Source organism: Trifolium pratense, linkage group LG5 (genome assembly GCF_020283565.1).
Source record: "Trifolium pratense cultivar HEN17-A07 linkage group LG5, ARS_RC_1.1, whole genome shotgun sequence".
NCBI classification, from domain to species: Eukaryota; Viridiplantae; Streptophyta; class Magnoliopsida; order Fabales; family Fabaceae; genus Trifolium; species Trifolium pratense.
In genome coordinates, this window is record NC_060063.1 from 15,067,232 (window position 1) to 15,084,347 (window position 17,116).

The following is a 17,116-nucleotide window of genomic DNA, read 5'->3' on the forward strand; positions in this document are numbered from 1 at the left end:
TTTAAACTCCTTCTTAAGCAGAGATGATGGTGGTTGTTCCCTGTGAGCTCCTTCATCAGTAAACATCTCAACGATCAAAGCATCTTTGCTTATGTTTTGAGCTGCATACCAGTCTTTTCCATACAGAGTTTCTCCATTTCTCTTCACTTCAAGTACTCCCTCCGTCCCAAATTATAAGGGAAAATAAAAAAATCACACTTATTAAGAAAAAGTAAAACATGAGAATTTGAAGTATGTTTTTGTGGGTTTTTCTTGGAATAAGTTGCATAGGAAGATGTATAAACAATTTTTATTGGTTGTTGTTTATTGAGAAAATGAGAGAGAGAATAAATTAAATGCAATTTGCATTTAATTTTATGAAAATAAGAAAAAAACATTCTTGAAAATGATTTTTTCTCTTATAATTTGGGACAAAAAAAATGGCATTTTTTCCCTTATAATTTGGGACGGAGGGAGTAGCTTACTAATTGAGTCTGCTGTAACATGGATTTCAACTCCTTTGATGTTGGAGATGATCAAGTCTTTGTCAGGATGTACCTTGGCATTGAAATAGAATGCTTGTACTAACAGAGGCATTGTGGTATCTTTCATCTGGAAAAATTTTGTCCATCCTTGTGGTTCCACAAACTTGAGCAAGTCTACTCCTCCCTTAGCAATTTCTTCAAAATCATAAACTCTTCCAGAAGCAACAGGTTTGGTTTTCCAATATTGATCAAACTTAGCTTCTTCATCAGGATGAATGAGTGGAACTTCAAGCAGCTCTCCTTGAGGTCTTTTCCTTTTAGGTAAGCTCTTCTTCTTTGGAATTTTGACAGCAGTAGCAGAAACCTTTTTAATTGAAACAGGTGAATGTTTTGCAGGTACAAATTTTGATGAGGTGAGAGGTTCAAGCACAATTTTTTCAAGTTCAGAATCTGAGATGGTTTTGTCAGAATCTGAATCATGAATGGTGTGTACAGTGTTGTCAACAACAGGTTTCTTTCCTGTACCAATTCCAGACATAATACGAGATGATCTTCTGATTTTTGAAGAATCATAAGATTTGGCTTTCTTAGATTTGAAAATAATTGGTGGAGTTTCAGCTTGACTTGGTACAACAATGGTAGGTTTAGGAGTGGTGGTACCATCCGTTTTAGGGTTAGGTTTCTGGGTAAGTTGGATGGTTTCTTCTTCTGAGGGATCGTTCTCAGAAGGTTCATCAGCTTGTTCTGCAGGAGGTTTAACATTTGATTGTGAAGGAGGTTCAATTAATTTGGGTGGAAAAATCTGAGAAAGAGGTTGCAAATCTAAGGGTTCATTTGGGTCATAGAAATTGGATTGATCAAAGGTTTGAGGGTTTGAGGAGTCAGAAGTTTCTGATGAAGATGAAGAGTTTGATGAGGATGAAGGTAGAGGTGGAAATGGAGCTCGTGTACTTCTTCTTCCTGGATTCTTAGTTCGTGCCATTTTTGAAGAAAGAAGAAAAGATAATTGATTGAAGGTGATGTGATGAAATGATGAGTTTAGGTGAGTATAAAAAGAGGTGGAAGCTTGGGAAGGAGGAAGAGTGTAGTAGGCTAGGTGTACTTGATGGTAGAGATGAATAGTGAGTTATTGTACTTGGTTTTAGAAAAGAAAAGAGGAGAAAGAGAAACCAATCGTGGTAAGCCAATGAGAGGAAGGAGAACATATCTTCTTTAATGCTTATCATAAATTTAAAAAGCAAAAACCAAGGAAAAAGCCGTTTGAGAGTAAATTCAAAAATTTACTTAAACGCAGATCTGAGAACGTTCTCAGAAGGTTGCAAAAAGACTAAGTAATTTAATATTTCAAATCTGGCTTGGATTTCTGATGATTTTCAATTTTTCTTTGATAAAATTGAAACGTTCCTCAACTAATGGCTTAGTAAAAATATCAGCTAACTGATTTTCAGTATCAATAAAAACTAATTCAACATCATTTTTGTTGACATGATCACGAATAAAGTGATGTTTGATTTCAATATGTTTTGATCTAGAATGCTGAATGGGGTTTTTTGATAAATTAATAGCACTAGTGTTATCACATAAGATTTTGATTTTTGTGTACCTTAATGAGAAGTCTTCAAGTTGATTCTTGATCCATATTACCTGAGAACAACAAGTTGCTGCAGATACATACTCTGCTTCAGTTGTTGAAAGTGCTATGGTGTTTTGTTTTCTGCAACACCAACTTACAAGAGCTTCTCCAAGAAATTGACATGCTCCACTGGTGCTTTTTCTCTCAACTTTGTCACCAGCATAATCAGCATCACAAAATGCTTTTAACTCAAAATGTGATTTATTTTGGTACCAAAGACCAACATCTGGTGTACCAACTAGATATCTGAAGATCCTTTTTACTGCAGTTAGGTGAGATTCCTTTGGTGATGTTTGAAATCTAGCACATAGACCTACTGAGAAGACAATGTCTGGTCTACTTGCAGTTAAATATAGGAGTGATCCAATCATTCCCCTATATTCCTTTTCAGATACATCTTTTCCTTTTTCATCTTTGTCCAAGCTTGTTGATGGATGCATTGGTGTTGACATTATCTTGGCCTCATTCATCTTGTATTTCTTGAGAAGATCCTTTATATATTTTTCTTGACTGATGAAAATTCCATTTTCATGTTGCTTGACTTGCAAGCCAAGAAAGAAACTAAGTTCTCCCATCATGCTCATTTCAAATTCACTTTGCATAAGTTCAGAAAATTCTTCACATAACTTTTCATTAGTAGCACCAAATATAATATCATCAACATATACTTGTACAATAAGTAAATCATGTTTATCAATTTTTCTAAAAAGTGTAGTGTCAATTTTTCCTCTAGAAAAACCATTTTCAAGTAAAAATGAGCTTAATCTTTCATACCAAGCTCTTGGAGCTTGTTTTAGTCCATAAAGAGCTTTGGTTAATTTAAAAACATGATTAGGTTTTTGTTGATCAATAAACCCAGGAGGTTGATGTACATAAACTTCTTCATTTAAAAAACCATTTAGAAAAGCACTTTTCACATCCATTTGAAAAAGTTTAAAACATTTGTGTGAAGCATATGCAAGTAAAATTCTAATGGCTTCTAATCTAGCCACTGGAGCAAAAGTCTCATCATAATCAATACCTTCTTGTTGATTATATCCTTGAGCTACAAGTCTTGCTTTATTTCTTATTACCTTACCATTTTCATCAAGTTTGTTTCTGAAGACCCACCTTGTTCCAATGATTGAGTGATTTTGTGGAAGTGGTACTAGATTCCAAACCTCATTCTTTTCAAATTGCAGGAGTTCTTCTTTCATGGCTTCAGTCCAAGATTCATCAGTGATAGCTTCATTTATTGATCTTGGTTCTATCTGAGAGATCATTGCCAGATTATTCTCCTTGTTCAGTAAAGCCCTTCTAGTTCTTACACCATCTTCAGTATTCCCTATAATTTGTTCTGGTGGATGATAACCAACAGTTCTCCAAGTCTTTGGAGGTCCTTGAGCTGTAGGTTCTTGATTCTCATCATTACTTTGTTCATTCCTTACTTCTTCTTCATCATTAAAGGTGTTGGTATATGATATATCTTCATATTCATCAAACTTGACATGCATGCTTTCTTCTAGAGCTTGTGTTTTCAAATTGTATATTCTATAAGCTTTTGAGGTTAGAGAGTAACCTAAGAATATTCCCTTATCTGATTTGGAATCAAACTTACCTAAGTTGTCTCTGATATTCAAAATGTAACAATAACATCCAAAAATATGAAAGTAGGAAATATTTGGTTTAATTCCTTTCCAAAGTTCATAGGGTGTCTTATTCAAAATTTTTCTTATGGTAACCCTGTTCAAGATGTAGCAAGAAGTATTGATGGCTTCAGCCCAAAAATATTTTTCAACATTTGATTCATTTATCATAGTTCTTGCCATCTCTTGTAAAGTTCTATTTTTCCTTTCAACAACTCCATTTTGTTGAGGAGTTCTTGGACAAGAAAAATTATGAGATATACCATTATTGTTTAGGAATGATTCAAAGTGAGAGTTTTCAAATTCTCCTCCATGATCACTTCTTATAGAGACTGTTGGATATTTGAATTGGCTTAAATTTTGCTAAAACAAATATACTAACAAGATGTTGGAAAACATGTTACAACATCATAATTATTCAAGGAAATCTCGCGCATTTATGAGAGCATCTGCTATTTATGGAAATCCACTTAAAGAGCACGCTCAATGGAGATTTGATCTGATCAGGAGCTTTAAGGATAAGACTAACTTAATGGAATAGCTGGATGACTTATCCTATCATATAAAGTCCTTTAAACACTTTTGGAAAGTCTTGATATATCCTTAATGAAGATTGAAAAAGTATCAGATCATCCTTTATGATTCTCAAGGAGCGTCTGAGCATCTGTGAAGAAAGAGGAGCGTGCCTAATCATTATATATACGAAGACCAAGCTCAAGAATAGATATCTGATTGAAAAATATTAGTTCACATATTGAGTCTTTGTTGAGTCTTTTATTTGTTTGATTGTAATTCTTGCTTGTGGATTCTATAACACGAGTTAAGAAGTAAGTTTGTTATTTTAAGGTTACTCCTAAGCTTTGAAGTACGGAGTTTACCGTGTGTGATTCACTTGAAGCTTTTAAGCAAAAGTGAAGTGTTGTCTTGACAAGTTGTCGCCACATCTTTTCCAAACATTGTATAATCAACACAGGTTGTGTTGTGTGAGTGGAAGTGAGATGGGATCTCATGTCTAGGAGTTCCTAGGCAGAAGTTGCATAAGTAGTGTCGAGGTTATAAGGCGTAAACCAGGGTTTGCTGGAGGTCTTAGTGTAAGGCGTAAATCCTAGGGTTTGCTGGAGGTCTTAGTAACTAGAGCTATTAGTGGATTTCCTTCCTGGATTGGTATCCCCCAGAGTAGGCAGTTGGCTGAACTGGGTTAACAATTACTTGTGTCATTTATTTATTTTCTGTCAGTTTTTTATATGTTATATAAGATGTGCCAACAATAGAAAACAACATTATACACAAAGTAGTTGTTGGGACATCTTAGGCAACATCATTCTAGTAATACCAGAATTTCAATTGGCATCAGAGCGGGCACCCTGTTCTGTTATTTTGGGTGAGCTCCAGGGAGAGTACTTTCTGGTACAATGGATAAAGAAGGAGGGTCAGTGTCTAAACCCCCCTTACTGACAGGTCCTGAGAACTATGATTATTGGAAAGCTAAAATGGAGGCTTTCATAAAATCAATTGACAGCAGGACATGGAAGGCTGTGTTACGCGGATGGGAACCACCAATGGTTCTTGACAAAGATGGCAATAAAACTGATGTCAAGAAGCCAAATGATGAATGGACTAAAGATGAGGATGATCTGGCACTTGGCAACTCCAAAGCCTTGTATGCAATTTTTAATGGTGTGGATGCAAATATGTTCAGGCTTGTTAAGAGATGTATTACTGCTAAGCATGCCTGGGAAATTCTGAGAAAAGCTCATGAAGGAACATCAAAAGTTAAGCTATCTAAACTTCAGATGCTCAAAACAAATTTTGAGAATCTCAGAATGAAGGAGGAAGAAACCATTCATGACTTTCAGATGAATGTGCTTGACTTTGCAAATTCGTTTGATGCACTTGGAAAACCTATCTCAGATGAGGAGCTAGTTGGAAAAATACTCAGATCTTTGCCTAAAAGATTTGATATGAAAGTAACAGCTATTGAGGAGGCTCATGACCTTTCAAGTCTAAATTTAGATGAACTCATAGGATCACTTCAGACCTATGAAATTGGTCTAAACAGGAGAAATGAAAAGAAAGATAAGAATCTAGCCTTTGCTTCGAAAAGTGCTACTGATGATTTACAAATTGAATCTGAAGGTGAAGAAAGCTTAGCTGAGTCTATGGCTATGCTTGGAAGACAGTTCAACAAGTTGATGAAGAAAGTGGATCAAAGGCACAAGCCAAATGGTCGACTCAACAACAACAAACAGTCCAGCTTTCAGAAAAAGACAAATGAAGATGAAAGAGGAGTGAAATGCCACGAATGTGAAGGTTTTGGCCATATCAGACCTGAATGTCCAACCTTTCTAAAAAGGCAAAAGAAAAGTCTTGTTGTTTCATGGTCTGATACAGATTCAGAGGAGGAAGAATCTGCCAAATATGTTAATGCTTTAACAGGAGTCTGTGAATCTGATTCAGAGTCATGTGATGAGGAGGTAACCTATGAGGAACTAGCTGCTACTTATAAAGATCTTCATACTAGAAGTATAGAAGTTTGCAAAGCATTAGAGAAACAAAAGAAGATCAATGGTAAACTACAAGCTGAGAAAAATGACTTACTCATAAACATTGATAATCTCAATGCTAAGGTTGAAGATCAGAGTAGTCAAATTCAACAGCTGGAAATGGAGAAGTCTAACCTCCTGTGTAAAGTTGCTGAACAGAATGTAGAAGTAACCAAATTAAATGCTGATTTAGATCAAGTCACAAAAGTGGCTAAAATGATGACCAAAGGTACTGATGCTTTTGAGGAAATGTTACAAAGACAAAACTATGGGAAACCTAAGCCCATTGGTTTTGAACATGAAAGAGTAAAGCAGCAGATGAAGTTCAACAATGCTACTATACATACTCCAATCAGTAGCACGTTTGTGTCAGGAGGATTGTCGCAACATCTGATGGGACATTCTATGCCCAGGTTCTACAACTGGACATGTCATCATTGTGGCAGGAAAGGACACATTAGGCCTTTCTGCTATAGGCTGCACGGATATCCAAGGAGAGTTCATCAAGAATTCTATACTCCTGTCTTTCCTAATGTTACAACAAGACAAGAATGGAGAGAAAAGAAGAAGATCACAGGTCTAATAGCTCATACATCCTTAAGAGCTTCTTCAAGAGAAACCTGGTACTTTGATAGTGGCTGTTCTAGACACATGACAGGTGTTGAACACTATCTTGAAGACTTGAAGTCATATGCTACCAGCTTTGTGACTTTTGGAGATGGAGCCAAAGGAGAGATCAAGGGAGTTGGTAAACTTGCAAACCATGGCTTACCAAAGCTAGATAATGTGCTGCTTGTAAAAGGGCTTAAAGCAAATCTAATCAGCATAAGCCAACTTTGTGATCAAGGCATGAAAGTTAACTTCACGAAAGCTGAATGTCTAGTTACAAATGAGCAAGGAGAGCTGTTAATGAAAGGAGTAAGGTCAAGAGACAACTGCTATCTCTGGATCCCTAAAGAAGAAGATGTACCAACATGTCTTATTAGCAAAGAAGATGAGGTAAAGTTGTGGCACCAAAAACTTGGCCATCTGCACCTTAAAGGCATGAAGAAGGCAATAGCTAAAGAGGCTATCAGAGGACTTCCAAAGCTCAAAATAGAGGAAGGAAATATATGTGGAGAATGTCAAATAGGGAAGCAGACAAAGATGTCGCATCCAAAGTTGCAACATCTTACCACAACAAGGGTTCTAGAATTACTGCACATAGACTTGATGGGGCCAATGCAAGTGGAGAGCCTTGGAGGAAAAAGGTACGCGTTTGTCATGGTAGATGACTTTTCAAGGTTCACATGGATTGAATTTCTAAAAGACAAATCTGAAAGTTTTGATGCATTCAAAGAACTTTGTCTTCAACTCCAAAGAGAAAAGAATACTGCTATTGTTAGGATACGAAGTGATCATGGTAAAGAATTTGAGAATGCAAGCTTTCTTGAATTCTGCATCTCTGAAGGAATCAAGCATGAATTCTCAGCTCCAATCACACCTCAACAAAATGGTGTTGTTGAGAGGAAGAACAGGACAATACAAGAGTCAGCCAGAGTGATGTTGCATGCAAAACATCTCCCATATCAATTCTGGGCTGAGGCTATGCATACTGCTTGTTATATTCACAATCGTGTCACACTCAGAACTGGAACTTCTACTACACTATATGAACTGTGGAAAGGCAGAAAACCAACTGTCAAACACTTTCATGTGTTTGGAAGTAAGTGCTATATCCTATCTGATAGAGAGCACAGAAGAAAAATGGATCCTAAAAGTGAAGAAGGATTGTTTCTTGGATACTCAACAAACAGCAGGGCCTACAGAGTTTACAACCAGAGAACTAAGGTAATAGTAGAATCTATCAATGTTGTGATAGATGATTTGACATCTGCTAAAACATCTGATACTGAAGAGGATGTTGCAACAACTTTGCCAACATCTGAAGAAGCTGTAGCAGAAAAGGAATCAGATTCAGATGATGAATCAACCATTCCTACACCTCGCCCTGTGAGCAAAGTTCCTTCAATAAGAATACAGAAGAACCATCCCAAGGATCTCATCATAGGAAATCCTAACCAGGGAATTGCTACAAGAAGGACAAATGAAGTGGTTACTAATTCATGTTTTGTCTCAAAGGTTGAGCCTAAAAATGTAAAAGAGGCTCTCACTGATGAGTTCTGGATAGAAGCCATGCAAGATGAATTAACTCAGTTTAGGAGAAGTGATGTGTGGGATCTTGTTCCTAGACCCAATGGTGTTAATGTCATAGGCACAAAATGGGTGTTCAAGAACAAGTCAGATGAAAATGGTGTTGTAACAAGAAACAAGGCAAGGTTAGTGGCTCAAGGGTACACTCAGGTTGAAGGACTTGACTTCGATGAAACATTTGCGCCAGTTGCAAGACTGGAATCTATTAGGCTACTTCTTGGTATAGCATGCATCTTCAAATTTAAGCTGTACCAAATGGATGTCAAGAGTGCCTTCCTAAATGGGTACTTACATGAAGAAGTTTATGTGGAGCAGCCAAAAGGTTTTGTAGATCCTGCTAATCCTGATCATGTGTACAAGCTAAAGAAAGCTCTTTATGGACTGAAACAGGCTCCAAGGGCCTGGTATGAAAGGCTGACAAATTTTCTTGTTAGTCAAGGATACAGAAAAAGGAGGCCATGACAAAACCCTGTTTGTTAAAGAACAAGAAGAGAAGCTGATGATTGCCCAGATTTATGTTGATGATATAGTATTTGGTGGAATGTCTGAAAAGATGGTGCAACATTTTGTACAACAAATGCAATCAGAGTTTGAAATGAGTTTGGTAGGTGAGCTGACATATTTCCTTGGTCTGCAAGTAAAACAAATGGAAGACACCATATTTGTCTCTCAAAGCAAATATGCGAAGAACATGATCAAAAAGTTTGGAATGGACACTGCAGCACACAAGAGAACACCAGCTGTTACTCATCTAAAGCTAACCAAAGATGAAAATGGCATTGATGTTGATCAAAGCCTATACAGGAGCATGATTGGCAGTCTATTGTATCTTACAGCTAGTAGACCAGACATCACCTTTGCTGTGGGTGTTTGTGCAAGATATCAAGCAAAGCCAAAGATGAGCCATCTTGTACAAGTCAAAAGGATTCTGAAATATATAAAGGGCACCAGTGATTATGGGATTCTGTATTCCCAGACCAAGAACTCAACTTTGATAGGGTATTGTGATGCAGATTGGGCTGGAAGTGCTGATGATAGAAAGAGCACTTCAGGAGGATGCTTCTTTTTGGGTGATAATTTGATCTCATGGTTCAGCAAGAAGCAGAATTGTGTGTCTCTGTCAACTGCAGAGGCTGAATACATAGCTGCAGGAAGCAGTTGTTCCCAGCTGATGTGGATGAAACAGATGCTGAAAGAATATAATGTCGACCAAGATGTCATGACATTATATTGTGACAACTTGAGTACGATCAATATATCCAAGAATCCAGTTCAACACTCAAGAACCAAACACATAGACATCAGACATCATTTTATCAGAGACCTTGTTGAAGAAAATTATGTGGAACTCAAGCACATTGGTACAAGTGAACAGCTAGCTGACATTTTTACAAAGGCGCTTGATGCTAATCAGTTTGAATTTTTAAGGGGCAAATTGGGAATTTGCCTGCATGAAGAAGCATAGCAGTTACAGCAGTTGAGGCGTGCAAAAGGAAACCGTTTTCTCTCCCATCATTCAATGCACGCTAATTTAGGGAAATCATTACAAACTTCCCTTAAATATGTCTGTACACGCAATCAATGCACTTCCATTCAAATCCTAATTTTCTATCGTAAACCCTATTCTTCCACTTCCAACCTCAACCTTCATCCATTCAACTTCCTAAACCTCAAAAATCTTCATCCAAACATGTCTGAATCATCACAAACTACAATTACCGGTCGTTCTACTCGATCAAAAGCAAAAATCGAACCATCGAAGATCATCAAAGACGCCGTCCCTGTTACAATTGTTCGTGCTTCCAAATCCAAAACTCAATCAAGTATTGCTGAGAAGAAGGTAAAGGGAAAATCAGTTGAAAAGATGAAAGCTCCAAAAGTAAGTGACAATACTTCCCCGTCTATTGATAAATCTGGTAAAGGAAGTTCTAAGAAGAAGAAAAGGGATTATAAGTCTAGAATTCCTCTTTCTATGTCTGATCTGGTTTTTGAATCTAATGTTAAAACATCCGAGCAAACAACTGAAGAAGAATCTCAGAACCCTAAATCTGTGTCTGAAGTTGTTGAAACACTCATTTCAATTGCTGGTAACCCTAATCAAGATAATTTGGGGTCTGATGCTGAAAAGAGAGATCTGAATAACATGCCTGTTGATACTGAGATGGAAGACACTCCTACAGAGGTTGAGCCTATTATTGCTGACAAATCACCAACAATTGCTGAGATGGTGGCTGAAAAATCAACCCCTGTTGTTACTGAAGAGGTTGTCATGCAAGATGTTGAGACATCCTTGAATGAGAATGAAGATGCTGAAACTGTTGAGGAAGAACCTGTGAAGGAAACTGTTGCTGAAAAGGATGTTGAGACAACTGCCACAACATCTGAGTCCACAGATGAAGAAACTAGAACTACTGATGAGGGTACTTCTGATAATAAAGAGGACACTCAATCTGAAGAGAGTAACCAGTCCATTCCTACAGATGAGCAAGAAGTTGAAGCTGACAAGCCTGCAGAACCTGAGAAAGAAAAAGAGAAAGATGTTGTTGATGTTGATGATTATGTCACCACCAAGACTGCTGTAAAACCAACTGGTGGTATAACAAAGAGGTTGAGAAGCTGTACAGGGAAGGCTGTGGCCACTGCAAGCAAGACTCCTGCACCAAGAGTGAAAACAAAAGGTGTTGGACCAGTCAAAGGTTGGAGCAAGGTTCTCTCCCCTCCTGCCAAGAAGAAGGAAACATTGAAGAGAAAGAAGGAGTCATCTAGTGACTCAGACTATGATGTTGCTGAAGATGCTGTTAACATCTCCTCTGCCAATCCTAAGAAGACTACTGTGAAGAAGGCTCCACAAGGTGTTGAAGAAGCCCCATGTGATAACATCTCCTTCCATCGTGCTGCCTTTGCACTGAGATGGGACTACATTTACCAAAGGAGATTGGCTGTTGAAAGGGAACTGTCCAAAGATGCTCTCAAATGTCAAGACATCTTTGAATACATCAAGGAAGCTGGCCTGATGAAGACAGTCTGTGATTTCAGTCCATGTTATGAGCTGCTTGTGAAAGAATTTCTGGTGAACATCCCTGAAGAATGTGATAACCCACTGAGCAAGGACTACCATAAAGTTTTTGTCAGAGGTAAATGTATCAATTTTTCTCCTGTTGTCATAAATAACTACTTAGGTAGGTCAGTAGAACCTAAGGCTGAATTAGAGGTTGCTAATGATGTTGTGAGTGCTGAGATAACTGGTGGTAAGGTTAAGGTCTGGCCTTCAAAGAAGCTGATACCCACGAGTAAATTGAATGTCAAATATGCCATCCTCAATAGGATAGGGTCAACAAATTGGGTGCCAACCAAGCATGCAACCAATGTTGCTACAAACCTAGGTAGATTTATATATGCAGTAGGGACCAAGGTTGACTATGACTATGGGACCTTTATTTTTGATCAAACCATTAAGCATATTAGATCAACAGCTGTGAAGATGCCAATAGCATTTCCCTCGTTGTTATGTGGAATCATCTTGGCCCAATATCCAGACATTAAGGCTGTGACTGACACTCCCAAGAAAAGGGAATCTGGTTTTACTTTTCAGCATAAGCTCTTTGGTAATCACAATGTTACTGATCATGTTGGGACATCTGCTGCTGGAGCTGGTGTTATGACCAAAAGGGAGATTATTGCTGGTTTGAAGGTTCAATGTCAGGACATTGATAGACAGCAGGCTGAGCTTGAAGAAAGGAAGAAAGTGTTTTTAAAGATGATTGAAGGATTGGAAGCTGATGAAATACCTGTCAAAGCTAGTGCAAATGTGGCTGCTACAGGTGATCAAAACAATGCAGATGAGGATGAAGGTTATGCTACTGCTACAGATGAGGATGAAGCCTCTGACAGTAGTGATGATGAATGATTTTTTAAATCTGTTTAATATTTTACTGAACTTTGTTATTTGTTTTGTGGGTGTTTGTGCCCTGGATTTTAGCACCTTCTGAGTGCATGGTCTGTACTTTTAATTCTGCACTTTGGATACTTAACTTTCCTGTTTTGGCACATTTTGTGGCTAAAAAGGGGGAGTAGTACTTTGGTTTGTTTTGTTTCTGCTACATGTTGTTGTGTCTTTTGTTAGGACATGTTTTAAGTAGCAGTAAGCAAGTATTCAGGGGGAGTAATTTTTTTTTACCCTGAGATGGTGCACAAGCTGATGAAGTTAGGGGGAGTTTGCTGCTGAATGGATGCTGCCCTGATTGGACGAACATGTGCTAGAAGATGTGCTCCCATATGTCACAACATCTTTGATGACATATGACATATGATATATGTTTTGCTCTGATACCACGCTTTATTTTGCTCGAGGCAATTTGATGATAACTCCGCTGCTGCTGCCTCTGATGCATATTTTTTTTTTTCACCTATGTGAAATTTTGTTTAAATGATGCTCTAACATTCCTTCTTTTGTGTGATCATGGTGATTTGAAGGATTGCGTTTTTTTATCTCTCAAAGGTAATGGCCTGAAATTGTTTTAGCCAAAAATTGCCAAAGGGGGAGATTGTTGGATATTTGAATTGGCTTAAATTTTGCTAAAACAAATATACTAACAAGATGTTGGAAAACATGTTACAACATCATAATTATTCAAGGAAATCTCGCGCATTTATGAGAGCATCTGCTATTTATGGAAATCCACTTAAAGAGCACGCTCAATGGAGATTTGATCTGATCAGGAGCTTTAAGGATAAGACTAACTTAATGGAATAGCTGGATGACTTATCCTATCATATAAAGTCCTTTAAACACTTTTGGAAAGTCTTGATATATCCTTAATGAAGATTGAAAAAGTATCAGATCATCCTTTATGATTCTCAAGGAGCGTCTGAGCATCTGTGAAGAAAGAGGAGCGTGCCTAATCATTATATATACGAAGACCAAGCTCAAGAATAGATATCTGATTGAAAAATATTAGTTCACATATTGAGTCTTTGTTGAGTCTTTTATTTGTTTGATTGTAATTCTTGCTTGTGGATTCTATAACACGAGTTAAGAAGTAAGTTTGTTATTTTAAGGTTACTCCTAAGCTTTGAAGTACGGAGTTTACCGTGTGTGATTCACTTGAAGCTTTTAAGCAAAAGTGAAGTGTTGTCTTGACAAGTTGTCGCCACATCTTTTCCAAACATTGTATAATCAACACAGGTTGTGTTGTGTGAGTGGAAGTGAGATGGGATCTCATGTCTAGGAGTTCCTAGGCAGAAGTTGCATAAGTAGTGTCGAGGTTATAAGGCGTAAACCAGGGTTTGCTGGAGGTCTTAGTGTAAGGCGTAAATCCTAGGGTTTGCTGGAGGTCTTAGTAACTAGAGCTATTAGTGGATTTCCTTCCTGGATTGGTATCCCCCAGAGTAGGCAGTTGGCTGAACTGGGTTAACAATTACTTGTGTCATTTATTTATTTTCTGTCAGTTTTTTATATGTTATATAAGATGTGCCAACAATAGAAAACAACATTATACACAAAGTAGTTGTTGGGACATCTTAGGCAACATCATTCTAGTAATACCAGAATTTCAGAGACAATATTGGTACCTTTCTCATTTTGAACTTGTAAACAGAATGTTTTAAAAGCTTCAAAAGATTCATCTTTATGTTTTAAAAATAACACCCAAGTGAACCTTGAAAAGTCATCAACTATGACAAAACCATAATTTTTGCCACCAAGACTAGTAGTTTTGACAGGTCCAAATAAATCTATGTGAAGTAGTTCAAGAGGTCTTTTTGTTGAAACAAAATCTTTTGGTTTAAAACTACTTTTAACTTGTTTACCCTTTGCACAAGATTCACACACTTTATCTAGGTCAAAACTAATATCAGGTAAGCCTCTAACTAGATCAAGTTTAGAGAGTTTTGACATAGTCTTCATACTTATATGTCCAGCCCTTTTATGCCAAATCCATTTGTCTTTTTCAAGAGAAACAAAGCAGGATTCAGTAGGCAGTTCATCTAAGTATATGACATATACATTCTTTATTCTTGATCCATAGAAAAGAGTTTTGTCAGATTGTTTTATTTCACAAGTATGAGATCTAAAAATAACTTCAAGACCATTGTCACATAATTGACTAATGCTAATTAAGTTATGTTTAAGTCCTTCTACATAGTGAACATTTTCAATTTTTGCAGAATTATTCTTACCAATAGTACCTTTACCTTTTATACTTGCTTTTTCATTGTTTCCAAAGGTAACTGTTCCTCCTTCCTTCTTGTCAAATGAAAGAAAGCTTTGTCTATCTCCTGTCATATGTCTTGAGCAACCACTGTCCAAGTACCAAGGCTTTTTCTTCATTGCTAGATGACATTCCTGTATTTGAATTTAATAAATTCTTAGGTACCCATAATTTTTTGGGTCCTTGAAGGTTAGTACTCTTATAAGGCATCTTCTTATATTGATAAGATGATCTCTTATAAGGAGGTTTTGAATAAAACTCTTTTTTTAGATTGTTCTGAGAATGTTCTGATCTATAAAGAGATTTCTTTTTAAAACAAAATGGTTCAAGATGTCCATCCTTGTGACAGAATGAGCATTTATATTTTTGAAATCTTTTTTCTTTATGAGGAACAAAAACATTTTCAATTAGTTTCTTATTTTGAAAAGGTTTGTATCCCAATCCAGTTCTATTATATGAATTACCTTGTGATCCCAATATATTTTCAAAAGTTTCTGTGGTGCTGACAAACTTTGTTAAATCTTTTTCAAGTTTAGACACTTTTTGTTTTAAAGTGATATTCTCTTTTTGAATCATAGAACATTCTTTCATTTTATTATTGTCTCTAAGTTCTTTAATTTGCTTAGAAAGTCCATCATGTGCAAGTTGCATATTTTTGATTATCTGTTTCATTATATCATTATCAGATTTATATTCATCTCTTTCTTTAGTTAACTTAGTGACTTCATCTCTAAGTTGACCATTTTTAGAATTTAGAATTTGAGAGTCATATAAGAGATTATCAAAGAGATGTTCAGTTTTTTGACAAGATGAACAAGGATCTAGAGTTACCTCTTCAATGTTTGCATTTGTCATGAGACATACATTAGCTTCTTGTTCTTCTTCTGCTTCTTGTACTTCATCTAACTCATCCCAGGTTGCCATCATGGATTTGTAAGGAGAGTTCTTTTGTTTAGGACATTCATTCTTGTAGTGTCCAAATTGGTTGCATCCATAGCATTGTATTTTGCTGATATCTACTTCTGGTTTAGATCCATTTCTTCTTGGTGGAAAGTTCTTCTTAATCTGATTTCTTCTCATCATTAGCTTTTGTATCCTTCTGGATAAAAATGCTAACTCTTCTTCATCATCTTCTTGAAGAAACTTGTTGTCTTCCTCCACTGCTTCTTTGTTCTTAGAACGTTCTTTAGTCTGTGAATCTAATGCAATCATCTTGTTTTTCATAGGTTTGTCTTCCTGGAGAATGGACTCATGAGCTTTTAAAGATCCAATGAGATCTTCTAATTTAACCTCAGTGAGATCTTTTGACTCTGTGATTGCTGTTACTATGTGTCTCCAACTCTTTGGTAAGCATCTAAGCACTTTTCTTACTCTTTCATGTATAGAGAATTTCTTCCCTAATGAGTTAAGTTCATTTATGATAATTGTGAATCTTCCATACATCTGATCAATTGATTCATCTTCCTTCATTTCAAATAGCTCAAATTTTCTAACACCAATGTCAATTCTTGTTTCCTTGACACGACTTGTTCCTTCATGGTGAGTTTGGAGTGTTGTCCACATTTCTTTAGCCGTTTTGCATTCCATGATCCTGTCATATTCTTCCCTACACAAAGCACTTTTAATAAATAATTGAGCTTTAGTATTTAGAAGTACCCTATCTGCTTCTTGAGTTGTCATTTCATCTTTTGTCTTTGGAGTAGTAGAGTCTTTTACTAATGGAGTATAGTCACCAACTTCAATCACTATCCACATGTGCGTATCTTGTGATCTAAGAAATAGTTCCATCTTGTCTTTCCAATAGTAGTAGTCATCTCCTTCAAATAGTGGTGGCCTATGTGAAGATCCTCCTTCTGATATAAACTTTGCGCTTTTATTCATTACTTCCTTCCTGAATCTTTTCCTCTAGCACTTGTTAGATGCTCAACCTTAGAGGCAGAGCTCTGATGCCAATTGAAGTAGCAAAGTTTTTCACAAGAAAGGGGGGTTTGAATTGTGAACCTTTAAAAATTGTCCTTTTAAAAATTAGATATCAAAACATACGTTAGAATGATCTCAGAATAAATAACATAAGTTAGGAGAATGATCTGAGAACGATCTCTGAGCTGCAAACAAAAACAATAAGTGATTTGTGTGTGTTAGTGTTTGCACAAAATTAATATGAGTTTAAGGGAGAGAAGAGACACAATAATTTTATCCTGGTTCACCCCTTAATAGTATGGGCTACTCCAGTCCCCACGCTCCTGTGAGATTGTCCACTAAGAGATTCTACCGATCTCAAGATACACTTCTTCTTTGATCTAATCCAAGATCACAATCTTCCAAGCTTCACTTGCTTGATCTACCTAAGTCTTTCCTAGACTTTATGAGGTGTCACTCAATCAATAGTTACGTATTGACTTGAGCCAATCTTTACAATATTGATAATGGTTTGGATCTTAAAGCTTTC

At 36.7% G+C, this 17,116-nt stretch overlaps 1 protein-coding gene across 1 annotated transcript; it reads right to left on the reverse strand.

Moving 5' to 3' along the window:
* Nucleotides 1–1,799: 1,799 nt before the first annotated feature.
* LOC123886093 lies at nt 1,800–16,254 on the reverse strand. Its single transcript, XM_045935433.1, has 4 exons — nt 15,499–16,254; nt 14,144–14,801; nt 3,171–3,562; nt 1,800–3,002 (listed from the first exon to the last, which is right to left on the reverse strand). Exons 1-4 carry the CDS (start codon nt 16,252–16,254, stop codon nt 1,809–1,811), a joined length of 3,000 nt encoding a protein of 999 aa, XP_045791389.1. The 3' UTR covers nt 1,800–1,808.
* Between the last annotated feature and the right edge of the window lie 862 nt (nt 16,255–17,116).

Excerpts from the sequence above, each read along its gene's own strand:
- LOC123886093 (XM_045935433.1), bottom strand. The coding sequence starts at position 16,254 with ATGGAATGCAAAACGGCTAAAGAAATGTGGACAACACTCCAAACTCAC. Across the intron at positions 14,802-15,498 it reads CAAATGCAAACATTGAAGAG|GAATGTCATCTAGCAATGAA; the intron begins GTAACTCTAGAT and ends ATTCAAATACAG. Across the intron at positions 3,003-3,170 it reads AACTTGATGAAAATGGTAAG|TTTCTAAATGGTTTTTTAAA; the intron begins GTAATAAGAAAT and ends GTGAAAAGTGCT.